The sequence below is a fragment of the Procambarus clarkii genome, chromosome 23 (assembly GCF_040958095.1).
Source record: "Procambarus clarkii isolate CNS0578487 chromosome 23, FALCON_Pclarkii_2.0, whole genome shotgun sequence".
NCBI lineage: Eukaryota > Metazoa > Arthropoda > Malacostraca > Decapoda > Cambaridae > Procambarus > Procambarus clarkii.
In genome coordinates this window covers 28,040,936-28,058,797 of record NC_091172.1, presented here as the reverse complement: position 1 = coordinate 28,058,797, position 17,862 = coordinate 28,040,936, and the positions used below count along the sequence as shown (strand labels likewise).

Sequence of the window (17,862 nt, the reverse complement as noted above, 5' to 3'; positions counted from 1 at the left end):
AGAGCGTACAAAATCACATTAATTTTAAGCTCTGCCGTGGAGATACTAGGCCTCCAGGGCAGGGGAGGGGGGCCGCGGAGGCACATGTACTGTAGGGTTGATCAGGCGCATCTAACACCGTCGGCAGACTTTGATCCAACTGTGAAAAGCAGTAGACCGTGAATGACATGATACACATTCCTTTAAAAAAATGTCTTAACGGTAGGGCGGATGCAAGCATTCATTGTGCGGGTCACAAGTGCGAGCGTTCCTTCACGGACACGAGGGTGTACATTGCGGAAGTCTACCGAGAGATCTTAGAGTAAAAGACGAAAAGGGGACACAGGGCCCCACCAGAGAGGCAGTAGTGAAAGCACCAAAGACAGTGTGTAGCACCAAGGGCAATACCGGGCGTGGTGATAACGAAGGACCGGAATACTGATTTCAATATACTGTAGAAGTTCTGGATAAGGGTCCCTTATAACACGATAGATAGGGGATAGCACGATAGATAGCTCCAGAGTCGAGGCGCAATCTCGTATGATGGATGCTAAGCGTCAAGACGAAGACTATGCAATAGGCGGGTCATTCATAGTCTAGTTTAGGCGGCGCAAGAGGAGTGCAAATAAAGAATTATGGGACAAAACTTTGAGCAAGGTAAGGCCTCTTAAGAGCATTCAAGTGCCGGACCAACGGGGCTGTGGTGTATATGTGGGCCTGTGGGCCGCTCCAAGCAACAGCCTGGTGGACCAAGCTGTCAATGAGGGCCGGGCTTGGGGAGTAGGAGAACTCCCAGAACCTCATTCAGGTACAGATAAGTGACAAGTGACGTGACAGTTTCCTATTTGTAGATTCTCGGTTCGGTTAATTAAGTACAATACACCATTTTTGTGACGCAGTGACAAGTCGAAATGACATGCTGTTTTAGTACATCGTTTAAAGTCCGTTGTGGTAACGCGAGAGGACAGGCTAGATATGGCACCAGTTCCCTCTTAATCTATGTGTATACAGGCCTGGTCGACGACCGGGCCGCGGGGTCGCTGAGCCCCGAAATCACCTCAAGGTAAGGTAGGCAGTTGCCAAGGGGCCTCCACGATTTACAGAGACCCCATCCTGGCATATTTTTCATGAGAAATCTCATGGCGGGGTGGATCATTGCCCGACCTCCCGCTAGGAAGGTCTGCGATTCAATTCCCTTTTCAAATTACATTTACAATACAAATAATTGGTGCATAACATATGCCCAGACGATAGGCTACAGTGCCCAGCATCTGAGCAGGAGGCCCCAGTGCATTGCTGTACCCAAGGCCTGCAATGCTGTTAAGATGGCCCTGAGTGATAGTCATGGTTACAGTGATACATCAACGGTTACTTTGATACATTTCTAGTAATGTATACATAACGGTACCATTGATAAACTAGGAAGATTTGTCTAGCTTATCAAAGTTCATTATACTCGGGAAAAGTGTATTGTATTCTCATAATAATATACATAGTGTACACGAAGAACGGCTTTCAATGACCGTGTTTACGAGAGAGAGAGAGAGAGAATCTTCGAGCAAAATGTCACGGTAATCTGGTCTGTGATGGAAGTCTGGTCTGTGATGGAAGTCTGGTCTGTGATGGAAGTCTGGTCTGTGATGGAAGTCTGGTCTGTGATGGAAGTCTGGTCTGTGATGGAAGTCTGGTCTGTGATGGAAGTCTGGTCTGTGATGGAAGTCAGTCGGCCAAACTGTTTCGGGACGGAATTCAACTGCTTCCTCGACCACAGTGTTGTTGTAGAGTCAGCTACTCGAAACAAGAAGTTGCAAGTAGCACGGGCTATGGTGAGCCCGTAATGGACTTACCTGGCACACGAGCGGGGCTGTATGTGTCAGATGACAGTGTCCCAAAGCTCAGTTTGAGCTATAAGAGATTTCAAATTTGTGAAAGTATGATATTATTATATATTATAATTTATTGTGTCAGGGGACAAGCAGCCCGTATATATATATGGGCTTGGGGCTGATAACTATTTAATAGGTATCAGGAAGGTAATAAATAATTAAAATGTCCGTTATCGTATTGCACTGAGCACAATGTAATTATATAAGACTCCTTGAACAGCGAGCCTATTAAAAATCCGGATATGCATTTGTGCGCGTTCGTGACTTGGCCAGCCTCGCCGCATTGATTGGAGCGTTCTTGAGCCGCTCGTGCATGCTTCAAGCTGGTCTTCAGTTCTGTGTAGCTTTTTTTTTTAGTTCTTAACACGTTCCTTTTGTTTAGTCTCGGGAATCCGCATTTTCAGGTCCCATTTTTATATTACCGTATAAAACAGTCGAGCAAATGTTTGGGTTTTGTTTATACATCCTGATGTGAAAGTGTGCTGCATTTCTTAAGGTCCCGATATTTTTTGTTTTGTAATACATTCGTGTGGAATCTGAACTTTTATTGTAGGAAATTAGTGGAGTTAAATAATTTATTATAGTAAGCTGAAACCATTTGAATATTTTGTATGTTTAGTTTCCAGAAATTTAAACAGGGTCCGGGATTTCTTTCTTTCATCGCTAAACTCGGTGGCGTCTGGGTTCTTAATCAAGTTTTGCGGGCCATCTTAAGTATGTTAGTGTCTTTATTGTCGTGTGAAAGATGTGTGTGGGTGGTATGGGCGTACGTGTGCTCACCTAGTTGTGTTTGCGGGGGTTGAGCTCTGGCTCTTTGGTCTCGCTTCTCAACTGTCAATCAACTGGTGTACAGATTCCTGAGCCTATTGGGCTCTATCATATCTACACTTGAAACTGTGTATGGAGTCAGCCTCCACCACATCACTGCCTAATGCATTCCATCCGTTAATTACTCTGACACTGAAAAAGTTCCTTCTAACGTCTCTGTGGCTCATGTGGGTACTCAGTTTCCACCTGTGTCCCCTTTTTCGCGTCCTACCAGTGTTGAATAGTTTATTCTTGTTTACCCGGTCGATTCCTCTGAGGATTTTGTAGGTTGTGATCATGTCTCCCCTTACTCTTCTGTCTTCCAGTGTCGTAAGGTGCATTTCCCGCAGCCTTTCCTCGTAACTCATGCCTCTTAGTTCTGGGACTAGTCTAGTGGCATACCTTTGGACTTTTTCCAGCTTCGTCTTGTGCTTGACAAGGTACGGGCTCCATTCTGGGGCCGCATACTCCAGGATTGGTCTTACATATGTGGTGTACAAGATTCTGAATGATTCCTTACACAGGTTCCTGAACGCTGTTCTGATGTGTGTGTGTGTGTGTGTGTGTGTGTGTGTGTGTGTGTGTGTGTGTGTGTGTGTGTGTGTGTGTGTGTGTGTGTGTGTGCGCGCACGCGCGCTTGGTGGTAGAGAGAGATGTTTGTTACAAGGTGGTTCACCACCGCATTCCCTCTCAACCCTCCCACGCACACACAAGATACCCTCCCCCCCCCCTCCCCACACTTTTATAACGGCATATTTGGATTCCTGTCCACATCTCTCGCTTTCACATACCCTGGCAATTAAAATATAAACTAACGAAAAAAATGCTTTTCACGACCTTCGGTATTTTATCGGTAGCTACCCACATTTAATTAAATATATTTCTCGTCACGCCGGTGAGTCAGAATTCCGCAAGAGCCGAAAAATGGCAATAGAACCAAAAAAAATGAATATATAAATTGGTGGAGGTGGCAAGAACGTCCTTGACCAAGGTCGCTCCCTGACGATGGTTGGTCTTTCCGTTTTCTTTCACCGCCGCCATTGTGACCCCTAACAAAAGATGGAGTGAGATCGGCTCGGGGTCCCCAGATGTTTTCGCGGGGGGATGTTAGGGGGGGTCCTGTTTAATGGTAATATTCCCTGCGATTGTATAGCTTACGTACGTGGTGGTTGGGGGGGGGGGCTGTTTATATTGTTGAGAGGGGGAACGGCATGTGTTGGGGTGGGGGGCTGTTTATATTGTTGAGAGGGGGAACGGCATGTGTTGGGGTGGGGGGAAGAGAGAGTGGGGGGCTGTAAGGAATTTCTTGAGCATGGTGGTGGTTGTGTGGGGTGGAGGGGTCCATTTGAGGTTATGGTGGAGGGCTGTCGGAGAGGTACTGGGGTTGGAGAGAGATGAGGGAAATGGAGAGTTGTGGAGCAGAGGCTGTTAGGTAACACATATATATCAAATTAATGAAATAATACTAGCTGAACATTTTAATTTGGTATTCATTTTGTTTTTGCTTGTTTTGAGTCATGACTGGGAGTTTTTTTCACTAACTGTAGTCGCACAAAAATCAGTCACTCGAAACATTGGAGCTGATCTTTGGAAGGATTAAACTATATACCAGGAGTTGCTAAAGCCTAGCCCAAGTGCGAGGCTTTATTGGTATATCAAGTTAATGTGTTCGCATACTAACGCATTAATGTGTTCACGCTCATGCTTGAGCGTGTCTAGTTAACAGTAGTGTTTTGAAAGGTGTTTTGAAAATCGCCTGAATCGTACATTTTGAAAATGTATATGTTATGATCGTCAAAACGATCTTGAAGGTTTATTTTCTTAAGGTTTAAATTAACCAATCTTCTTTCAGTTGACATTTGAACATTTAAGTCATTAAACCATAGTCTACAGTACCGAATTTCATTCAAAAGCAACACTTAAGTGCAACCCTTATTCCAAGTTATGGTAGTTACAGCCAAGGCAGAAGATTATTGAGTTTTAACGTTAAGTAAATACAACTCTAAAAGAGTGGCAACACACATTTTAGAATACTCTGAAAGAAAGACACTTTATAGTTTTAAGCAACAACTTGTTTTTTTTATTAAGTGTATTAAACATTACATTGTTTGAGGGTGAGAACAGTCCTCACTTTCCCCCATCAACCCCCGACTCCGCACCTGTCAAAAAAGGCACAAGACTCAAAATAAAAGGTGTACAGATGTATCTTTTAAGAAGGTCCGGTTGCGTCTGCCAGTGACCGGTGTGTGCGTGTGGGGGGGGGGTGGGGGGAAACTTGGCGTGGGGTCAGTAACCATATCAACGGTGTGTGGGCCCGGAGGAGGAGGGGGGAATTAACGACGACAGCTGGTAGTCGTCATCGTTGATGATCACCGCAAGTTAAGGTGGTGGAGGAATGTACTCGCTGCTAACATGCCAGCCCATTTCACCCCCACAGTATTCTGATCACGTGTTATGAGGAGGGTGGACCGCTGCCGCCGCTATTCCTGTTGCTGCTACGACTGTTACCCCCTCTTCCTTCCTCTCCTGTCTCCAACCTTCTTTCCCCAATCATACTACAAGAACAACAACTACCATATACGTCTCCAACTGCCGTCAACAACACCTCCAAACTACTGTATAATCACCTGGAGGTGAAGCGAACCCACCTGTTGACCCTTAACTCCCAGCATGCACTTGTGTAGTTAATGGTTCGCTCAATTACAGGTATCAAGAAGGGAGGGTTAAGGGGGCAACAGTCATACACAGAAAATAGCTCCCGTTAGATACCTTCACGTCAAGGAGGGGGAAGGGTGGAGGAGGAGGCAGCTGCGAGGAATGTTTTCTTCTGTTGTGTGACAAATAAGTGATTCTAGCATCTTTGGAGCAAGTAAAACGGCCGTTGATTTTGGGTTATCTTTGTCAGAACAACAGTAGAATCTACTTTTGCTTTTTGAAGACAAGCAAAAGTTTGATGCCTTGCATTGATTTACAATCACCAACAAATGGAATTGACGAATTAGCAACGATCGTTGCTTTAGATATTGCAACTTTGAACAGCCGGAAGGCGGTCTTTTTTTTAGCTCTTAAAACGCCATATTTGAGACGGAAGGTTGCACGACCGACATCGGTAACTGCACCAGGTTCAGGAGCACCAACAACCTGAGCAGTAAGCACAAAAACCAGTGTCGCAAAATCCAACACCAAAACCAGGTACCCTCCAATATTAGCTCCAGAAACAATCACAGCAGCATTAGATACCACATGCCCACATCGTTAATCCCCTTTCTTCACAATCACAAGGCACTAGGAACCCAACAACAGCACAATAAAGGTAACAAGTCCTACTGTTATCTCATGGTGCTTCTTGGTCAACTCAAGCAACGGAGGCACAATACACACAACACACACACACACAAGCATGCATACATACAACACGCACAGCACACGCACATTGAGCTGAATAACAAAACTAGTTTCAGCGCCTGGCCCCAAGCCTAAATACCAACATAAAACAACAGAATCAGAAGCATAAAAATTCCTCACCACAACCTCCCATTATTCTTCCAACACTAGTACCACCACAACTAATTACTGTTGCTACCAATATTAACAGTCAAATCAACTTGTCTAATAGTCACAATCACCACCAACCCCCACAGCAACACCAACACAAATAATCACCGCTGCTACCACCAGCCAGCAAAATTAGGACAATTAATCACCACCACAACTAATCAACAACACCACTGGTCACCATAGGGAAAGGGTGTCTGCTTAACTATCGGTGTCTGATAGGAATTAAATTTAGTTCTCTTTTTCTACTTAGCCTATTCCACTCAGCATTTTGTATGTAGTTATCTGTTTTGTTTTTCTTTCCTTTTAAGATTTACTAGGTTGAGTCCCCTTAACCTGTCTTGATAGCTAGGTTCTATTCCAGGTACCATTCCTTGTTGGATACTTCTGGAGACTCGGTATTGGGAGAGGGGAGGTAGCATGGGATATTGGTTTAGTGTTGGGGGCTTCGGGCAGAGGTTATGTGAAATAGGTGGAAATGTGGCAGTGGCTGGGGGTTTGAGGAATGTGTGGGAGTAGCAGGGCAGTGGCTGGGGGTTTGAGGAATGTGTGGGAGTAGCAGGGCAGTGGCTGGGGGTTTGAGGAATGTGTGGGAGTAGCAGGGCAGTGGCTGGGGGTTTGAGGAATGTGTGGGAGTAGCAGGGCAGTGGCTGGGGGTTTGAGGAATGTGTGGGAGTAGCAGGGCAGTGGCTGGGGGTTTGAGGAATGTGTGGGAGTAGCAGGGCAGTGGCTGGGGGTTTGAGGAATGTGTGGGAGTAGCAGGGCAGTGGCTGGGGGTTTGAGGAATGTGTGGAAGTAGCAGGGCAGTGGCTGGGGGTTTGAGGAATGTGTGGGAGTAGCAGGGCAGTGGCTGGGGGTTTGAGGAATGTGTGGGAGTAGCAGGGCAGTGGCTGGGGGTTTGAGGAATGTGTGGGAGTAGCAGGGCAGTGGCTGGGGGTTTGGATGGAGGTTTTGGGGAATGTGTTGTGTAAGGGGGTTGTTGTTAGATTCAGCTACTCGGAACAAAGAGTTCCAAGTAGCATGGGCTATGGTGAGCCAGTAGTGGACTTACAGGAGTGGGGCTTAGGAGTACGGGTTTGGGTGGAGTTAATGAGGAATGAAGGTAGGGTGTAGCTGTGAATGATTGGGGGATAGGGCTTAGTTCTTTTCTGACGGATCATCTTATACTTTAATCTCAATTAGTATTAAGTTTTAGTCTTTAATGTTTTTCCTGCCCGAAACGCTTTGCGTAATAGTGGCTTTAGGCATTGTATGTACTAGCTCTTATCTATAAATCTATCAATTTTTGTAAAACCTCTTGTATGTATGTACCTTACCTGAATAAACATTTATTATTATTATTATTATATGAATCAAATCTCAAAGCTTACATATTTCGCACTTTACTAGAGTCTGGGAGAGTGTACACAATTATTATCACTGGACGTTCAGAGTTTTGTTCCGGCAGTCATCTTTGTGCAGTCAGGTCAGTTGACCTGTCAGGGTAGCCCCTGCATTTCTCTTTTAAGTTATAAAAAAAAACTGGGTACAAATTTTTTATGCTTGTACCTAGAAAAATGAATGAATAACAATAATAATCTCATGTTTATCGTCCGGCAGGAGTTGGCTCAGCTCATCGAGGAAGCTAATCAGTCGCTTGAAGAGTCGGGTACTCCCTCCCACGAGATCCTGGTAGTGGTCTTGCACCGGGAGATCGTCGGTCATGGCTCCATCGGCATCACCCTTGCCGGAGGCGCCGACTACGAGGCCAAGGAGATAACAGTAAGTCCCGTCGCGTTACGTGTATGGCAAAGACCCACAGGCGGGGTGGTGGTCCTCGGTGAGAGGGAAACATTAGTGTACTAACACCATTAAACCCCATGTCTACCATGTCCTAATATTAACACACCTCTACTCCAGCAACACATCACTGACACTCATAACAAAGACCAACAACCAGTCACAGAGTTAAAATGCAAACTGAACATGCCACAAAGATGAGGAGTTAAAAGTTACGAGTTACAACAGTGGAAGGGAGAAGAAACGGGGGATATGCAGTACTGTAGATGCATTTCTCAGGGCAATTGACAAGATAGACAAGGACAGACTTTTTGCCATAAGATGAGCATTAACAATGGAACACGGTGTGGAAACCAAGTACAGTACAGTACTCTTAATGTGGCACAAGGAGAGTAGAAAGAATTTATTCAGTGTCAAAGTAGTACACAAATTAAATGAACAAGAAAGTGAAGTGGTGGAGACAGGCTTTATATATATATCCTGTAGCTTCAAATGTTTACATGACAAAGGTCCCACATGGATTGTTCTATATTACAGTGGCCATTGATTCTTTTAAGAAAATCTAATGTAGGATGACCAGATTGATTCCTGGTACTTGGGACCTTCCATATGAGAGGAGAGGAGAGGCTTGCATTCACTGGAGAGGCAGAGGGCGACTAGAAACATGATCCAGTCTTCGGGTGTGTGTGTGGTACCAACAAAGTAGATAGGGACATGGTTGTGAAACAGAGACTAAGTCAGAACCTGTAACATTAGTTACAATATGAAGTTCACATTCAGGAAGGATATAGGGAAGTATTGGTGTGGCAACACGTTGGTAGATAAATATAATTAGTTTCAGGCCAACATCATTAAGGTGAATGGAATAGTTAACTTTAAACATAGGTTCAATAAATACTGTATATGAAAAATAGCTTGGCGCTAGATGGGCACTGCTTATAATCACTGCTAAATTCTTAATCCATTTTTTTACTAGATTGAAAGTTGGCAGGTAGAACACGAGATAAACTCAATCCCAACCCTGTGATTCCCTTTAATATATCACTGTTAGTTTTTATTGCCCCTCCTTTCAATCTCTTATCCTCTTAATATTTTTATAAAGCATGTGAAACTTTGATGTTACAGTAATAAGTCAATGAAGTGCATGTCAAGATTGTCTTTCTAAGAATACTGTAGAAGCAAACAAATCATTGTGACTCTTTCTTGTAAAGCACATTGAAGATTATTGTTCCTTTACACGTACAGTAGTTGGCTTTGCCATGGGGCCGCTATTTAACTTGTTAACCAGCAGGTAATAACTACAAATTTGCTTAACAGTTGAGGCATGTAATGTGTGTAGTAGGTTGGCAGACAGCCATTCTGCCAGCAACCTTTACCATGACTTGTGAGATATCTGGTCCAGTCACCTCTATTGTCTGCCATATGTGGACAGGTCACCTCTCCCTCACCACCACCACCACCTCCCCTGAACTCCAAGGCCGTTACACTCTTAGTCTGCCAACACCCACCTCGATCTCTCCCTCTGAAAAACTCTACAAGACCTTAACCACCATCCATGACAACAATGCACAATGCAATCACATTATTGTGATGTATCAATGAGAAAATCGGTAGGAGCCATGAGGATGATTCGAACTTGCCCACCTGGTACACCCAAGCCCACGCCCTGACCACTACATTTTATCACTTCCTGTAAGCCACCACCAACAGGACCTTTTGCTTTAGGATCTTGCTGGAACTGCAGACTACTACTATTTAAATTGTTCACTTGTTTAATTAGTGTAAACTCTGCTGATAAAAAATAATGTATTTTCAGTATTATTACAATGTGACTTAAATATTCATAAACTAGTTTATCGATGTTTATTTCTTGTTAATTACTGCAATATCTTTTTCTTCAGGTACATAAGGTAATTCCTGGAAGTTTGGCTGATCGTGATGGACGCATCCAGCGTGGTGACAGAGTTCTCTCCATCAATGGCAAAAACTTGCGCGGCGTTACACATAGAGAAGCGCTCACCATACTTAAGGTAATATTATACATCCAAATACAATGTCAGTGTTTTTCTAATAGAACATTTTACATTTTCTCATTCAATTTGATGTGCAGATTCTAGGTTAATGCTACAATCAATGAGAGCGTGGACTCTCATAAAATTCTACTCATATAACAAGGATTTATGAGTGTAGAATAAAAAAGTTCTGAAGTTACTGTATTGTCTTTTATGGCATCATAAGTTGGTTGAAAATGACTCATGGTGAAACTATTAGGACCTTAGAAGGAATGGTTTGGTTATCTGTAAATAATGTAAGAGATTAAATTGGATACTGTATTTTTAAATGATTTTATCCAGAAAATGGAAAAAAAGGAGCCTCTACTCTGCTGATAAAAATATTACAGTACAAGAACCACCTTCACAGCTATTACAAAATTTAACAATTTCAAAATCTTAAATTTCAAAGTTGTTGGTTTCACTGCATAAAGTAAATGTTTGATGATCCATATACATATCCTGTACTGTAAGAGTCAATAGTTTAAATTATTGTGAAGATATGTATACAAGATCACTTAACCAAATTTATGTGCAAGGTCATTTTTTTTCTTTTTATCCCATATGAGACTTTCCTTGTAGAACAAGCCCCTTACCAGACCCTGAACAAGCCATTTCTTCATCAGGTGAAACCTTTAAGCAAACCACTGAAGAGGCCAGACCTCTTATTTTAGCTGCACAGGCTTTTCAGGTGCACCTAAAATTTTATAAATAATTATGTATGGAGTGTAATTTTTCAAGAATGGGTGGCAACTCTTTGTATTCCTCTAACTTGGCAGTTGGCTTATGATTCAGATGCCAGGATATAGGCCAGGTGCACAAATATATACAGGTACAATATGTTGGCAGTACTCATTTCGTGATTGGGACGAGATTCCCAAGCATTCGGATTTCATGGATGAGGTTTTGGTGGAATACTTATTGTAGCAATCCACTATTCCTGCCTGCAGGAAGGACTGTTTGCTCTTGCTTTCCCTACATAAGATGGAAAGGAAGCGATCTCTGAGCAGCACCCTAGACTTGAGTAGTGCCAAGTTAATCTGCTTAACATAGGGGTTCAAAGAAATTTGGTAATAGCTAGACAAATTGCAAAGTTGAATAGCCTCGGCTCTCAATTCCTTAGGCTTGTGTCTCTGCAGTTCCATCTTTGTTGTCAGAGTAAGTTGAACAACTGCTTTCGTTTAGGGTGTACCCTCGTTCACTCTTCCAGAACAGCAGCATGCCTCTCTGTTCCTCAATCCTCTCAGGTCAGTCCAAAGACCAGTCCTTCTGTGTTGCTCTAACACAGCTCAAGATGTGTTAGAAACAACAATCTAACAATATTAGTGCTCTTCGCCTACTGTTTGAAAGGAATTAAAACATTGTGTGATCTTGAACTCTATTGCTGGTAGTGGCAGTCAGGAAAGGAAAGGAAACAATCGAATTTGTATACAGTACAAGTACAGTTCTCTCAATCTTTTCAGGCCATTTTAATGAGCCAAGTAATAAGTAGGACCAATCAGTAATGTTAGAAAACTATTAATTTAAAAGAGCTGATACTGGTTCAAAAATTAATATTAGAGACAAAATTTGTCAGCCAACAGTGCCTTATGGAGGGCCAGAGAGAAGGCTACCCACAAGACTTCACCATAACATAGCAGAACACAATATCTTACAGCTGAGCGAACTAGTGTATTGTACACAAAATTTTGTTAATTGTGCTTGTTACAAACATACTTTAATGCAACGAACAGCACAGTAAGTGAAGAATACAATATTTTCCGTAAATTCCCCCTTGCGGTTTGGGGAGCTAGTCGGCCGAGCGGACAGCACACTGGACTTGTGATCCTGTGGTCCTGGGTTCGATCCCAGGTGCCGGCGAGAAACAATGGGCAGAGTTTCTTTCACCCTATGCCCCTGTTACCTAGCAGTAAAATAGGTACCTGGGTGTTAGTCAGCTGTCACAGGCTGCTTCCTTGGGGTGGAGGCCTGGTCGAGGACCGGGCTGCGGGGACACTAAAAAGCCCCGAAATCATCTCAAGATAACCTCAAGAAGATATTGCAGGGGGAGGACCAAGCCAGGCAATCGTTGTGTAAACATTGCCAGGACCCACAGAAATTGCCATCAGAACTAACTCATATGTAACTGATAATTTGGATACAGTATTAATAATATTGACGATCTGAATATTAATAATATAAAGAAAATATAATTATACAGTACATATTAATCTACTAAGACATTAGAGTAGCAGTAATGACAGTTATGTTAAATGTTGGCACTGCAAATATGCCGGATGTAGGACAGTCGGGACATTCAACAAGGATATGCACGACCATAAGAGGGACAATGCAATTAGGACAATAAGGAGCAGGGCGGCGCTCTATCAAGTGACCATGAGTTAAGCGAGTATGGCCAATACGCAACCTCGCCAGAACCGTTTCCCATCGCTGGTTACGTTGGTAGGAGGACGGCCACGAGGACTCACAATTTTTAAGAGAACGTAGTTTGTTACCAGTAACAGACGACCAACAAGCTTGCTAACGGGTAAGAATGGAGGAATGGATAACCGGGTAAAAGTCGGAATAAGGAATACCTTTACAAGAGGTGGGACAAGAGCAGACAGCTTCCCTGGCGGCAGCATCCGCACGCTCATTTAAAGACACCAATATGGCTGGGAACCCAACAAAACTCAACTGACTTAAATTTACTGTGAACAAGAAACAGCCAATGCTGGATCTCGACAACAACTGGATGAACCGAATTAGAGGACCTGAGAGCCATGAGGGTACTACGAGACTCAACAACCACCACTAAGGAAGATCGACAACGAGAGAGCAGGAGACGAAGAGCATAGAGAATAGCATAAAGCTCCGCTGTGAAGATGTTAGTCTCCGGAGGCAAGCGACACATACAAGTGTGATCAGGAAAAACAACAGTCTGCCAACACCGTCCGCAGACTTAGACCCATCGGTGAAGACGGAAACAGTGGGAGTGAGAAGGAGGGGTAAAAGCTTTAGGGATGCGGGTCAAGGATGTACAAAACTGCTGTGGAAGGGGGACTCTCCACGGGGGCAAAGAAGGAACAACACGGGGAGAAATATTAGAAATACGAATGGAAAGAGAATCCTGTAAGCGAGACCTACAGTACAGTAAAACTCTACATTACAGTACAGTACTGTAATGTAGAGTTGAAAGAATCTCAGGAAAAATGAAAAGGGGAGGGGGGCCTTTTAAAATTTGCTGGCTTCCTCTCCCCATTGAGGCCAATAGATAGATGATGGCCCTCAGGTAAATTAAGGTAAATTCATCAAATGGTTGCCCACATTTGGGGACCAGGAAGTCTGTTAGGCTTATCAAGGTCCCCCTAGGCCAACTACTTACCTTTCCCAGGATCCAACTAACAATCATTGTCAAACTCTTGGCTGCTGCTTTACTACTAGGTGAACAGAGGCATCAGGTGAAAGGAGACATTGCCCTTTTACCTGATGCCTCCGACCTACTGTGGGAATCGAGTCGGGGATCTTTTTTGTGTGACCCGAGTGCACCAAATAATATTAATTTCCCACATAGCCTTCATCCTAGATTAGCAAGGGTTATTACTGCTGCCTGGAAGAGGCAGGGTGAGGTCTGTGTGTACACTGGTTTACTGTTAGGCAATTCAGAATCTGTTATAGGCAAGTAAGTATGCATGTGACATCATTGGGACTCCACAGAGCTTAAATTTTGGAGTTTTTTATATTTATTGGTTGGATTGAAAATTTCTTCAGTGACTGTGATACTCATGCCTTGATACTCGTGTCCGCATGCTTAACAAAGTACTTCTTTGTAATGAAAGGAGTGGCAGAATACATATGCTCAGGAAAGAGTTTTCTGATCGAATACGGTATGTGTGAATAGAGTTGCAAAGGTTGTACAGAGTATTATTTAAAATCATTATTATTTTTTCAGTCGCCAAGACCAGAGGTTGTGCTAGTCCTGTCCAGAAGTCGATCAGTCACGCCACAGGAGTCTAGTGGAGCCGAGTCAGAGGGCAGCTTTGTCCACCGGCCTGCTCTCATTAACCATATCACTTCTCCCAGACCTCCCAAAATTCTGGAGTCACCAATGGACAGCAAGAGTCTTATCTCTGGTCAGTCATTTCTCTTTAAGTTCTAGTTTTAATAGTTTTGCTCATTTTCCTAGTTTGAATGTAAACATTTTCTTTAAAGTTTCACTACCTTGCATTGCATATGTACTCATTACTGTACTTTTAAGTTAAAATCCAAAGTTATACTCTACTGAACATTTAGTACCAAGAATTAGTCCAGTTACCAGACTGGTTTATTTGTACAGTACTCTATAGAAATATTTGAACATACTTTACAATACTGCATTAACATTGCTAAGCTTTATATACAAAAATGCAAAAAAGAAAAAGAAAAGTCACTTATTTATTTATTATTATAATAATAATAATAATAATTTTTTATTTAGGTAAGGTACATATATAAAGAGATTTTACAAAGTTTGTTGGCTTTATAGATAGAGCTAGTACATACAATGCCTAAAGCCACTATTACGCAAAGCGTTTCAGGCAGGAAAAACATTAATGACTAAAGCTTAAAACTAATGGGTAAAAAGAATAAGATGTGTTGAGTACAAATAAAAATAGAGGTAAAAGAGGGGGGGGGAACATTTGAAAAAGCAGCACAAATACAATTACAAATTATTACAGAAAATTACATTCAAACAGCGTTGATTTGAAAAACAAAAAAAAACAAAAAACATACATGGGTTGACAACAGAGGGGTAAGGTGAGTTACAGGGAATTTATTAGGTATAGCTTCGTTTTTAACTTAAACTGGTTGAGAGAGGTACAGTCTTTAACATGGTTGGGAAGGTCATTCCACATTCTGGGCCCCTTGATTTGTAGAGCATTTCTGGTTTGATTAAGTCGTACTCTAGGAATATCAAAACTGTATTTATTTCTGGTGTGGTGCTCATGGGTTCTGTTACAACCTTCTATGAAGCTTTTGAGATCAGGATTGGCATTATAGTTTAGCGTTTTATATATGTATAATACACATGAGAGAATGTGCAGTGACTTAATGTCTAACATATTCAGAGATTTGAGTAGGGGTACCGAGTGATGTCTGGGGCCAGAATTGGATATTGTCCTAATAGCAGCTTTGTGTTGAGTAATTAGAGGACGTAAGTGATTTTGGGTAGTAGAGCCCCAAGCACAAATACCATAGTTGAGATATGGATAGATAAGGGAGTAATAGAGAGTCACCAGGGCAGGGCGTGGTACATAATATCTGATCTTAGAAAGAATGCCCACAGTTTTTGAAACTTTTTTTGATATGTTTAGAATGTGTCCCTGGAAATTCAGCCTGTGGTCAATGAGAATGCCAAGGAATTTGCCATCTAATTTGTTACAAATTTGGGTATTGTTTATTTTGAGATTTATTTGATTAGAGGATTTATTGCCAAACAGAATATAGAAAGTTTTGTCAATGTTAAGGGTGAGTTTGTTGGCAGTTAGCCACAGATGGACTTTATTAAGCTCAGTATTTACTGTGGCATTTAGAGCAAGGGGATCAGGACTGGAGTAAATGAAGGTTGTGTCGTCAGCAAATAGAATTGGTTTGAGGTGTTGGGAGGCATTTGGAAGATCATTAATGTAGATGAGAAAGAGGAGAGGGCCAAGTATGCTGCCCTGGGGAACACCAATGTTGATGGGTAGGGTGGGAGAAATTGTATTATTCACAGAAACACATTGGAGCCTGTCAGTAAGGTAGGATTTGAGGTATTGTAGGGAGTGTCCTCTGACACCATAATGATGTAATTTAAGAAGAAGGTTTTGGTGGTTGACAGTATCGAAAGCTTTATGCAGGTCCACAAATAACCCAACAGGGAACTCATTTTTATCAAGAGCTGTATGAATCGAGTTAAGCATACTAATAAGTGCATCGTTATTTATTTATATACAAGAGGGTACATTGGGTTAGAGAGAATACATAGCATAGTATTTACAATCTTGTAAAGCCACTAGTACGCGCAGCGTTTCGGGCAGGTCCTTCATCAACAGATAATTTTAAGTAGGTAAATTCTTGCAGAATTAATAAAATGATAACATACATTGCAAGAAAAAAATGAGATGAGAGAATAGTAAGTATATTAAAGCACATTGGTATATTAAAGCTCTGGTTGATTACATTGACAACTTGATTGGTAATTTAAACAAGATTAACAGACACCGTACAGCAGATTGATAGCATATATAAGAAGACAGCAATGATCACAATGGTAAAGATGTTCGGATTGGGTACATAAAGATTGATTAAATTATTATAAGATTAAAGATTGGGTAGCAATAGATACAGTGCAATTTTAAAGCAACAAGGTAAAAAAATCTATGCAGATGAGATTAGGTACTTTTTAGTTTTGTTTTTGAATGATGCAAAAGTTGGACAGCTTTTCATTTCATTAGGGAGTGAGTTCCATAGACTGGGTCCCTTTATTTGCATAGTGTTTACACAGATTAAGTTAACTTAAATGGAATGCTTGTGAATTTTGCCTGATAGTATGTCTAGCTTGACATTCTATCCAGACTGATGAGGTACCCTCAAGTAAGTTTAGTTTAATCTATTTATTATGCACTCCATACCCATCCTGTGGGCGGTAGTGAAAAGGGTTACAGACACACATAATGGGCTCAGGGACTGAACCCCACAATTCATTTAGCTAAGCAGGTTACAATCTTGATGAGCTAGTTACAAAATTCAATGCACATTGCCACATCAAGAATGGGCTCGAGACCAACCACAAGTACGGTTTCTAAATTAAGCAACTGATATATGTGAAGAGCTAGTGTCACAATTGCAGGCGATGAGTCACAATAATGTGGCTGAAGAATGTTGACCAGACCACACACTAGAAGGTGAAGGGACGACGACGTTTCTGTCCGTCTTGGACCATTCTTAAGTCTACTGTACACAATCGACTTGAGAATGGTCCAGGACCAACCAAAATGTCGTCATCCCTTCACCTTCTACTACCTTCTAGTGTGTGGTCTGGTCAACATAATGTCACAATTGATATGTTTATCCTGCACACTGCCCCCCAGCCAGTGGGCAGCGGTGCATAGGTTATAATCACTCGATTATTACCTGCAGTTAGCAAACTGGGGATATTTGGCTAAGATAATGAAGTACTTTTACCACTCACCCCCCCCCCCACTTTATAGCACACTTTATCTAGCCCACCTGCTCACCTCACCAGTTTATTGCATGTTTTTATTTGGACAAACCAAAAATGAATAACAACCACATCCAGATAAGAAGTGTATGGAAAGAACATGGTAGTCTGTAAAGTGTATTTATTTAAGAAAATGTAATTTATTCTTTTTTTTTTTTTTACAGATGCTGCAGCAATGTCAGTTCCCAGAGGCCCTCCACTCACTATTACATTAATGAAAGATGGTGCTGGTCTTGGCTTCTCACTAGAGGGCGGCAAGGATTCTCCTCTTGGTGACCGTCCCCTCACTGTCAAAAAGATATTTAGTGGTAAGTTGGCAGTATTGGTGTATTGTCCTTGATACTTTTAATTCATAATATTTAGCTTAGTTGCCTATATTATATGATAATTGTATGGAGTAGACCAGGGTATAAAGTGATATAAATTGAAAGCAAGCTATGCATCACTGGCATATAGGGATAAAGTAACACACTATGACTCGTTGTATTTGAGTCAAAATAAAGTATTTTTTTTACAAGAAAACTGAGTATGAAGAATGATGTGGGGGTAAACTTTGATGAAAATAAGGCTTGATTAAATGGGA

At 42.0% G+C, this 17,862-nt stretch overlaps 1 protein-coding gene across 1 annotated transcript in view; it reads left to right on the top strand.

Moving 5' to 3' along the window:
• The window catches only part of LOC123764150 (big bang), a 549,999-nt gene that overhangs the window by 528,743 nt on the left and 3,394 nt on the right, over positions 1 to 17,862 (top strand). The window contains 4 exon segments of the mRNA XM_069330032.1: positions 7,827 to 7,988; positions 9,908 to 10,036; positions 13,989 to 14,169; positions 17,444 to 17,587. Of these exon segments, the coding sequence (XP_069186133.1) occupies positions 7,827 to 7,988; positions 9,908 to 10,036; positions 13,989 to 14,169; positions 17,444 to 17,587 (616 nt within the window).